A 12,240-nucleotide genomic window follows, 5' to 3' on the forward strand; every position below is an offset into this window, starting at 1 on the left:
AAAGCAGTCAAAACCCGAAGCGGCCAATTCTCAGGGTGGCTAAAACCCGGGGTTTCACTGTACAGTTAATCTCTATAAAATGTATTTTTGGTTAATATTTTTGGGTGTCTGGAATGAACTAATTGGATTTGCATTATTTCTTATGGGAAATATTACTTCAGTTTTTGTTCATTTTAGATTTCAGCCAACCTTCAGGAACGGATTAAGGACAAAAGCCAGGGTATTACTTTACTTGTGACTGATTTCAAGGATTTTTCCATCCTACCAGCCAGGCTTTTAGCTAAGCTTCCTTGTTGTGCCTGCTCAACCAGGCTGTTGATGTTAGGAGCCCACGTAACTACCATAGCCTGCTTGACCTGATACTTGGCTGAGGTGATCCAGTCTCTTCTTTAACCCTCTGACTGTTTTGGCCGTATATATACGTCTTACAAGCCAGTGTTTCAGATGTATATATACTCAATAATTCTAGCGGCTTCAAATCAAGCAAGAGAAAGCTGGTAGGCCCACATGTGAAAGAATGGGTCTGTGTAGTCAGTGTGCACTGTATAAAAAAATCCTGCATAATAAGGAAAAAAAAACTCCGACGGTGTTTTTTAATTAATATGCCGACTTTGAGGTGTATTTTCGTATAGTATTTATAGTTGCATTCTCGTTTTCTTGATCTCATTTGATAGAATGGAAAACATATTACAGAAATAGAGAGGATTTTGATTAGTTTCATGATCAAAACGATCTTGAAATTGAGCTCAAAGTAGAGGAAATGTTCGATTTTTACCAATGTTCAAAAGTAAGCAAATCACACCACATGTCCAATACACGTCAACTGGGGAGTCGAATGTTCTTTCACTAGTGTACTGATATTATTTATACCATTTCTACAATAATGCAGTAGTCTGCATAACAGTAAATCTTCTATTTTTTGTGTGAATAAAAAATCAAAATAGAAAGCAACAGGGGCCTGGAGACGTGACTAATGAACAGAGGATATGTTATTTTAGTGCCACAAATGTCTGCATTGTTTATTCTGGACCCTATTTTGAAATGGGCCTGGGACAGTCAAAGAGTTAAGAAACTGAAGTAGTTCTGGCAATATTTGATAACTGCTACCAGTAGGCTGAATAATCTTGCACCATAGATGCTGACACAATATTGGTTTCCTTATTATACTTGTGGTGCCTCTTTTTTTTTACTGAATTGATATCATACTCCCTCCTGCATCATTCATATGGTGTCCCGTAGCTCGATTGCTAGCACACTCAGCTGACACACTGAGGTCCAGGGTTCAAATCTCCTCCAGTACCACTGGAAAACATTAGGGACATGTTTCCATAAGACACCTGTTGTCCCTGTCCCTGTTCACTCATCAGTTTAAAATGGGTATCTGGGTGTTAGTCGACTGGTATGGGTCGCATCCTGGGACAAAATTGACCTAATTTGCCCGAAATGCTCAGCATAACAAGGGGCTTTCTATATGGTAGTATGTCATTGATGTCAGCTAGGTCTGTATACCATGTACATGTACTTGTAGTAAATAAAGACATTATTAGTAATATATTATATTATTATATTAGTGTGTTAAGGTTATTGTGTAGATTTGGGATCTGGCCCTCTAATATCTTCCATGTGTATATAATCAGGTACAGGCTCTCTCTTCTTTGCTTCAGAGTACATTTCAAGTGCATTAAACCTTCTCATAACATGCAAGAAATGTTCCTAAAATTGGTGTCATATAGGAATTAGTAGTATGTAAAGTGAAGAACAAATAGGGAAAACAGGGTTACAATTCCAGACACCTTCAGATTCACTACAAACAAATAATTTTATTATTCTACCAGGTACAAATTACAGTAGTTTATCATACCCTACATTATGTGTCATTGCTTGTTGACATAAGTGTGCATGAAGTACTAAACACATACTGTTATGAAAGTTCTCCTTCCTTCCTTCTCTCACAGTTTCAATAAAAGCTTTTTTCTTTATTATCTGAGCACTAACAGAGCCTCTTTTTCTGTTTTCTCAAGTCACAAATTCAGTAACCTTTCTATCTAACATAGGTTAATTTAACTTTTTGACACCCTTTTTACTAGGTCACAATCTGCAGTACTTATTTCACAAGCACTTATTTTCTTCTCATTGTCTCTTAATTGTATGAATGGTGGATTCTGTCAGATCAAAAGTGTAAGCAGTTACATCATACATATGGAAATATGCTTGAAGCATATTTCCACTTTTTTCAAAAGTGATAAGAGCTTCATACCTATTCTTTTTAGTACCTCCACCGTCACCTGAATAAATTTGTGAGCAATTCTCACCAATGACAATCGTGCTATTTTCATTTGCCAGTGGAATACTTTGTTAATATTTGATTGTAAATTTTCTGTATCTTCTACTAAGGCAACTTACATACTTTGGTATCTGCAAAGGATGACACGAAGTTATGAACGCTGTTTTTTCTCCGTTATGACAGTGAAAAACAATATGGGAGATAGGCTTCTGCAGATTTTCGAGGCAGTTATCTATCTTCCCTATCTGCCCAGTGAAATACTCTGACATTATTGGTGGAAATTTGTGCATGAGGATAATTACTAGGTTTTGATCTCTACCTTTATTCTAAAGCATTTCTACCATATACAGTAATTTTATTTTAACAGCTCTGTGCAAATACATAAATCTTATACATAAAAGCTTACTCATATTTTGGGATATGGATTCTGCCATCCGAGAAATCTCTAATGTGGACTTTAATAAAAGCTTCAAACATTGAAATTGCTCATGTGAGAAAGCCATTTATTAAAGAAATTTTATTTTTCATTTTTGTATTTAGTCCCTGAATACTGGAAAAAAAAAAAAAAAGAAAAGATTATACATATTCTGGGATTGCTCTGAACTATTGATTTTATTTGATGTAGTACTGGTGGAGAGGCCAGTCAGGCTTCCACTAATGCTGAGATGCCTGTTGGAAATATGCTTGGTCTCTCCAGCACAAAACTACAGACCAATCTTGCTGACTAATAAAGTAGCTAAGGTATGAGAAAAGATAATAAGAGAAAAAGTTGAGCACCTCCTTGAAAGATATGGATGCAGAGACAACTAACAATGTCACCTGGCTTTTAGAAACTCAACCAATCAGCCACTTGACACTTACTTAGGCCAGGGTGAAATGTACAGTGTGCATTGGAACTGGAACAAAAATAGAATCATGCCATCTCTGGGCTCACCAACTAATAATAAAAGCTGTGCACCCAGTCTATCTACCCTGCCAGCCACATCACCTTAGCCACCCACCATGTCATTTTTTTTTTTTATCTGGTAACAGCTATGACTCGTTTTACATGGTGAGAGCAACTACAAGAAGTAGCAAGAAGTCACTAAGCAGAATACAATTGTTACCTAATTTATTTTTGTTTGCTTAGTGAAATTGCATTAAGTGAATGGGCGCTCAGAGCAGGATTACAGTGCCTAGTAAGGATATTTCTCTACACATACTTTCAATAAATAACACTAAAGAAACACTTAATTTGCCTGATTTGATACATTAACTACAAAACCAACGTACTAAAAGTTTAATTTTTATTCCCCCATTCAAATGATTCAGACTAGACCCACCAAGTAAAATTAATATTGTAACTTTTCTTAGAAACTTGGTTATGTACAGCACTGTACCTTTCAATGCTATTTTTTTTTTGGTAAAACTCAAGAAACAATACAAACTAGTTAGTTTCTCCTCACCAATAGTGAGTCGACATTGATGATGCCTCTTGGGTTCCGTAATTGAGCTTCTAATTCACGGAGCCGCTGTAAACGGTCACTATCCGTGAGTGATTCCATCACTGTCAAGAATAAACATAAATCAGGTCTCTGACAATGAAATAGAAAATTTCAAAATGTAATTAATAATCTCTGGGAACGTGCAAATTTTTAACCCTTAAACTGTCCAAATGTAGATGTACGTTCACGTGCGTAGCGCTCCGACCTTTATTTTCTCCATTTGAAAGCACTGGAAAAAACGTTATCTACGTTCAGAGCACTATGAACCTCAACATAGATCTACGTTTGGACTGTTTAAAGATTAACATACTCATTAGGCTCAATAATAAATATACATAGTAAACACTTGAAATGATACACTAACATAGAGGACTGTCCAACCGTCTGTTAAATCTGAATGCTATAAAAGCAACAAACATAAAAAAAGCACTTAATTACTTCAGTGTGCACCTAATATACTACTGTACACACAATTTACTTATATGGTATTTTAACCCTTAAACGGTCCAAACAAATCGACGTTCAAATTCGTAGTGCTCCAAAAGTAGATCTACGTTTTTTTAACATATTTTCAAAAATAACAAAAAAATAAAATGTAGATAAAAGTTTTTTTGCACATTTTTAAATGTAAAACAAGAAAGAAGATCTACATTTTTTTACATACTTTCAAATGTTGAAAAAACGTATATATACGTTTGGACCATTTAAGGGTTAATAACAGTGAAAATAAAGGAATTAAAAATACAATTTACTAGTGGATTTTGCTCATTATTTTAAGTCTCTCTCATATCGAGAGTTTATTTATACAGTCTTCTCAAGTTATACTGCCTATTTTAATATATGTGACACTGCCTTGCATCACGACTAACAAAATCATAATAAGACAATTGCAGACAATCCTGCGATAAAGAATAGGTGGGGCTCAAACTCATGGCAGTTGAGTCCTAAAACTCACAGGCCAATGTACTGGTTAATGCACTGGCCAGTGACTTTTAGGACTTGCCTGCCATGGGTTTTAGCCCCAAAAAGAGAGGGAACTGTTGAGGGAGGCACAGTCCAGTACAGGAGGGCCCCACTTACACAGCAGGCTTTGTTCTGGCTACCATTGTAAAGCAAAAATCACTGTAAAGTGAAACATACCCATTTTTCACTTTCAAATGCATATAGAAGTCTGATAACATGTTTGCACTATCATATTTAGGTTTAGCTCTATTGAGCTAAACCTAAAAATTGCATAGACAGTACACACTTTACTTATCTTAAAATATTTTTGTCCTTAGCTTAAAGCGAGTAGTGAATATATTTATTGCAGAAGTCTGAAAAACTGAAGAATGAGTATAACTGAACACCACTGTATTAGTGAAATGCTGTGAAGCAAAGTGCTGTAAAGTGGGGCTCTTCTGTACATTAATCCATGGAAACACCTGTCAATCTCTAGCTTGAGATAATGGTTATACAACTTTAAAACTGTGTTCTAAAACTTACCTAAACTAGATCAGTACTATACAATTTGTTTACTGCATTTCATTGCTTCTTTGACATCCTCTTGTTCAGTTATCACTTGTCAATATCATAACATATCTGTACTGATCATGTTTAATGCTTAATATCACCATGTCACTGTTGTATGTCTATAATGTTTATGCATAAAATAAAACTTTTGAAATTTTTATGTAAAGCATTTTGCACCAATATAAGTTAAATAAACAAATATTTGGGGGCACGTCATAAGTGGTGTTCCATAGGGGTCAGTGCTGGGCCCCTTGTTGTTCACAATTTACATAAATGATATAGATAGAGGGAATAAATAGAGACCTAAGCAAATTTGCTGATGACACCAAAATAAGTCGACCAATTCATTCTGCTGAGGACATTAGTGCACTCCAGGCTGATTTGAATAGACTGATGCAGTGGTCGGAGAAGTGGCAGATGCAGTTTAAAATAAACAAATGCAAAGTGCTAAATGTTGGACAGGACAATAACCATGCAACTTATAAACTGAATAGTGTAGATCTTAATACTACTGACTGCAAAAAGGATTTAGGAGTTCTGGTTAGCAGTAATATGAAACTAAGACAACAGTGCATAAGTGTTTGCAATAAAGCTAACAGAATCCTTGGCTTCATATCAAGAAGTATAAATAATAGAAGTCCTCAGGTTGTTCTTCAACTCTATATATCCTTGGTTAGGCCTCATTTAGACTATGCTGCACAGTTCTGGTCACCGTATTACAGAATGGATATAAATGCTCTGGAAAACGTACAGAGGAGGATGACAAAGTTATCCCATGTATCAGAAATCTTCCCTATGAGTAAAGACTGAAGGCCCTGAATCTGCACTCTCTAGAAAGGCGTAGAATTAGGGGGGATATAACTGAGGTGTATAAATGGAAAACAGGAATAAATAAAGGGGATTTAAATAGCGTGCTGAAAATATCCAGCCAAGACAGGACTCGCAGCAATGGCTTCAAGTTGGAAAAGTTCAGATTCAGGAAGGATATAGGAAAGCACTGGTTTGGTAATAGAGTTGTGGATGAGTAGAACAAACTCCCGAGTACCGTCATAGACGCTAAGACGTTGCGTAGTTTTAAAAATAGGTTGGATAAATACATGAGTGGGTGTGGGTGGGTGTGAGATGGACCTGACAAGCTTGGGCTATACCAGGTCTGGTGCCATGCTCCTTCCTTAAGTGGAAGTGACCTGACTAGGTGGTCATTGTTCTAGGCCGAGGGGGTGGCATGGACCTGCTTCGCACGAGTCAGTAGGCCTGTTGCAGTGTTCCTTCTTTCTTATGTTCTTATTTGTATTTATCTATGGGGATACCAGTACCCAACCATTCATTGAACTACCTAAAAATGAAATCTTCATTGTCATACAGCCATCAACTGCAAATTTTAAGACAAAAATTATTCTCATCACTAGATATTTATTCCGGTCATAATTTTTTCCAGTGTAAGCCAAATGCAATATAGTTATCTACCATTCAGATGGATTACTTCACAATTATTACTAGTAGTCCAATCTTTATATCTACCATATTTCTTAATACCAAACACAAGCTATGAATCTGAATTTCTGTATCTTTACTGATTTTTAATTAGTTCATCCTACAATCTAATTTTTTTTTTTATAAACTATGTAAACAATCTTTAAATATTACTTAAAGTTTATAAATCAAATACATATCTAAATGAGTTACTGCATAAATTAATATTTTTGGAATTATAGGAATATCCTAGGTTAAGTCATCATACCATACTATTATTACATGTGTTGACTGTACCAGTATGCAATACAAGTGTAAATTATCATATATATATGACTTATAACACACATGCATGAGGCTAACCTAAATCAACAACCACAAGATGCACAAGAAACTTCATCAACTTTTGTAAGAACCCTCATATACAGATGACAGCTCTTCACACCAGTTACATTGTAGCAATGAGCCAGTGTCAAGTAGAAGTGACAGTACTAGTATTAACAAATATATGAGGAACAGTGTGTACAAAGGTGTGAGTAACTGAGATAACTTAATTATTACGTATATTATTATTATTATAATCAAGGGGGAAGCGCTAAACCCGGAGGATTATACAGCGCCTGGGGGGGGATGTGGAAGGCATTCAGGCTTAATTCGGGGAACTGGAGCACAGATCCAATTCCCTAAATCAAGAGCCCCTCACCAACATCAAGGAACCTTCCTTGAGGGGATTATTACGTATAATTCTTCAAGATGCTGAACACTCACACTCAGAACTCTGAACCAGTTTTAGTTTCACTCTCTACCAGGACACACACAGCCTGCTCCTGCATCATGCAGCATGATCAATTATAATCATCTTCCAGGATCAGCAAGTTGAAAACAATGATTAGTCATAATATAGTTGAAGGTGTGCCCCCTCCCCTCCCAAGCAGCTCACACCTGTCAAATACCTCGCAACACCTCACACTAACTACAACTGCACTTCTAACTACCTTCCCAGAGCGCCTTGCACCCAACGTGGAAAACCCTCAGTTCAGACACAAATGTCAAAGTTTCCCTGCTCGATAAACGTGAAAATAAAACCCCAGCAAATCCCAGTGACCAACAAAAGTTGGAAAATGTTTGTGTTTGGGGCGAGTCCATCTCTCTTATGAACCCCCTGAAAACCCACTTATCTCCCCTGTTACCACTTACTTGTCACATTTCCTGTCACATCATATACGGCTCTAGGTGTGTACTTGGTTTCTAATCAACAAAGAGGCTTTAGAGGGGTGAAAAAAAATATACAAGAAGCCATCATTCGCCAGAGTTACACATAAATATGGCCGAGGAACCAACTAACTAAACCCACAATGCTCAGCGCTGCCTCGGGCACTACACCACCACCGCCAACTTTAAACTTAATATACAAGTGAGTCAAGTAAGTATTAAGTGTATTCAGGTATATACAAATACAGTTACATAGATTATCATACATAGTATATGTGTAGAGAACCTGGGATAACACAAAAAAGTCAGATAAGGTAACTTATTTCCACTGGGGTCCTAATAATAATAATCTTTATTTCTACAAGTACATGATACAACTTATACAGACCATAGCTGACATCAGTGACATACTATATAGAAAGCCCCTTGTTATGCAGAGCATTTCACAATAAAAATAATAATAATAATATCTTTATTTCTACAAGTACATGATACAATGCATACAGACGTAGCTGACATCAACGATATACTATGTAAAAAGCATTTTGTTCTACAGAGTATTTCGGGCCAATTAGGTTTTGGCCCCAGGCTGCGACTCACACCAGTCGACTAACACCCAGGTACCTACTTACTGCTACGTGAACAGGGACAGCAGGTGCCTTAAGGAAACACGTCCTAATGTTTCCACCCGTACCGAGGATCGAACCATGGACCTCAATGTGTGATCTGAGTGCGCTACCAACCGAGCTACGGGACAAGTTGTGAGTGGCCTGGCTGGCCCATCCTCAGTGCATTCAACCATACAGGAAGGCATTATTACAACATTAGAAGAAGAACGTAAGAAAGAAATAACACTGCAATAATCAGGTTAATAATCTCTCAAAATATTAATTTGCGATAACTTTTATGGTGTTCCACTGAGGTCTTCTAAATTATCATAAAATATCCCTTTTGTAAAATCTCTGTTTAAAAAAAAGGATTATGTATGCACTTCAATGCCTGAGTGCACAGTTTAAATTAAAAAAAAAACTAGCCAAGTAAAACACACACACACACACACACACAGGCCAGGAGCTAAGACTCGACCCCTGCAACCACAAATAGGCGAGTACACACACACACACACACACACACACACACACACACACACACACACACACATATATATATATATATATATATATATATATATATATATATATATATATATATATATATATATATATATATATATATATATATATATATATCACTGTCTTTTTTTTTTTTTCAACAAGTCGGCCGTCTCCCACCGAGGCAGGGTGACCCAAAAACGAAAGAAAATCCCCAAAAAGAAAATACTTTCATCATCATTCAACACTTTCACCACACTCGCACATTATCACTGCTTTTGCAGAGGTGCGCAGAATACAACAGTTTAGAAGCATATACGTATAAAGATACACAACATATCCCTCCAAACTGCCAATATCCCAAACCCCTCCTTTAAAGTGCAGGCATTGTACTTCCCATTTCCAGGACTCAAGTCCGACTATATGAACATAACCGGTTTCCCTGAATCCCTTCACTAAATATTACCCTGCTCACACTCCAACAGATCGTCAGGTCCCAAGTATCATTCGCCTCCATTCACTCCTATCTAACACGCTCATGCACGCTTGCTGGAAGTCCAAGCCCCTAGCCCACAAAACCTCCTTTACCCCCTCTTTCCAACCCTTTCGAGGACGACCCCTATCCCTCCTTCCTTCCCCTATAGATTTATATGCTTTCCATGTCATTCTACTTTGATCCATTCTCTCTAAATGACCAAACCACCTCAACAACCATTCTTCTGCCCTCTGACTAATGCTTTTATTAACTCCACACCTTCTCCTAATTTCCACACTCCGAATTTTCTGCATAATATTTACACCACACATTGCCCTTAGACAGGACATCTCCACTGCCTCCAACCGTCTCCTCGCTGCTGCATTTACCACCCAAGCTTCACATCCATATAAGAGTGTTGGTACTACTATACTTTCATACATTCCCTTCTTTGCCTCCATAGATAACGTTTTTTGACTCCACATATACCTCAACGCACCACTCACCTTTTTTCCCTCATCAATTCTATGATTAACCTCATCCTTCATAAATCCATCCGCCGACACGTCAACTCCCAAGTATCTGAAAACATTCACTTCTTCCATACTCCTCCTCCCCAATTTGATATCCAATTTTTCTTTATCTAAATCATTTGATACCCTCATCACCTTACTCTTTTCTATGTTCACTTTCAACTTTCTACCTTTACACACATTCTCAAACTCATCCACTAACCTTTGCAATTTTTCTTTAGAATCTCCCATAAGCACAGTATCATCAGCAAAAAGTAACTGTGTCAATTCCCATTTTGAATTTGATTCCCCATAATTTAATCCCACCCCTCTCCCGAACACCCTAGCATTTACTTCTTTTACAACCCCATCTATAAATATATTAAACAACCATGGTGACATTACACATCCCTGTCTAAGACCTACTTTTACCGGGAAGTAGTCTCCCTCTCTTCTACACATCCTAACCTGAGCCTCACTATCCTCATAAAAGCTCTTTACAGCATTTAGTAACTTACCACCTATTCCATATACTTACAACATCTGCCACATTGCTCCTATATCCACTCTATCATATGCCTTTTCTAAATCCATAAATGCAATAAAAACTTCCCTACCTTTATCTAAATACTGTTCACATATATGCTTCAATGTAAACACTTGATCTACACATCCCCTACCCACTCTGAAGCCTCCTTGCTCATCCGCAATCCTACATTCTGTCTTACCTCTAATTCTTTCAATTATAACCCTACCGTATACTTTTCCTGGTATACTCAGTAAACTTATTCCTCTATAATTTTTACAATCTCTTTTGTCCCCTTTCCCTTTATATAAAGGGACTATACATGCTCTCCGCCAATCCCTAGGTACCTTCTCCTCTTTCATACATTTATTAAACAAAAGTACCAACCACTCCAACATATATATATATATATATATATATATATATATATATATATATATATATATATATATATATATATATATATATATATATATATATACAGGACCGGGGTGTCGTTTAACTGCATTCTAGTTGTATGGAATGGAGATAAACCTAGCAGAGAATATTAGTTCTTAATGGCATATGATCCACCAGGTCGTATGGTCTACCTGATCGTATGGTCTACCTGATCGTATGGTTCGCCTGATCGTATGGTCTACCTGATCGTATGGTTCGCCTGATCGTATGGTCTACCTGATCGTATGGTTCGCCTGATCGTATGGTCTACCTGATCGTATGGTTCGCCTGATCGTATGGTCTACCTGATCGTATGGTTCGCCTGATCGTATGGTCTACCTGATCGTATGGTTCGCCTGATCGTATGGTCTACCTGATCGTATGGTTCGCCTGATCGTATGATCTACCTGATCGTATGGTTCGCCTGATCGTATGGTCTACCTGATCGTATGGTTCGCCTGATCGTATGGTTCGCCTGATCGTATGGTCTACCTGATCGTATGGTTCGCCTGATCGTATGATCTACCTGATCGTATGGTTCGCCTGATCGTATGGTCTACCTGATCGTATGGTTCGCCTGATCGTATGGTCTACCTGATCGTATGGTCTACCTGATCGTATGGTTCGCCTGATCGTATGGTCTACCTGATCGTATGGTCTACCTGATCGTATGGTCTACCTGATCGTATGGTCTACCTGATCGTATGGTTCGCCTGATCGTATGATCTACCTGATCGTATGGTTCGCCTGATCGTATGATCTACCTGATCATATGGTTCGCCTGATCGTATGGTTCGCCTGATCGTATGGTCTACCTGATCGTATGGTTCGCCTGATCGTATGGTTCGCCTGATCGTATGGTTCGCCTGATCGTATGGTCTACCTGATCGTATGGTTCGCCTGATCGTATGGTTCGCCTGATCGTATGATCTACCTGATCGTATGCCTGATCGTATGGTCTACCTGATCGTATGGTTCGCCTGATCGTATGGTGTATCTGATCGTATGGTGTATCTGATCGTATGGTTCCCCTGATCGTATGGTCTACCTGAACGTATGATCTACCTGATCGTATGGTCTGCCTGATCGTATGGTTCGCCTGATCGTATGGTCTACCTGATCCTATGATCTACCTGATCGTATGGTCTACCTGATCGTATGGTTCGCCTGATCGTATGGTGTATCTGATCGTATGGTTCACCTAATGTTATG

At 37.9% G+C, this 12,240-nt stretch overlaps 1 protein-coding gene across 1 annotated transcript in view; it reads right to left on the reverse strand.

The window, feature by feature from the left end:
- The window catches only part of Rok (Rho kinase), a 147,892-nt gene extending 139,785 nt beyond the window's left edge, over window positions 1-8,107 (reverse strand). Inside the window, exons 1-2 of the mRNA XM_070091512.1 lie at window positions 7,951-8,107; window positions 3,730-3,830 (exon numbers count right to left, since the gene is read on the reverse strand). Of these exons, the coding sequence (XP_069947613.1) occupies window positions 3,730-3,830; window position 7,951 (102 nt within the window). The 5' untranslated portion in view covers window positions 7,952-8,107. The remainder of the gene's footprint in view (window positions 1-3,729; window positions 3,831-7,950) is intronic.
- Between the last annotated feature and the right edge of the window lie 4,133 nt (window positions 8,108-12,240).

The sequence above is a fragment of the Cherax quadricarinatus genome, chromosome 35, assembly GCF_038502225.1.
Source record: "Cherax quadricarinatus isolate ZL_2023a chromosome 35, ASM3850222v1, whole genome shotgun sequence".
Classification (NCBI taxonomy): domain Eukaryota; kingdom Metazoa; phylum Arthropoda; class Malacostraca; order Decapoda; family Parastacidae; genus Cherax; species Cherax quadricarinatus.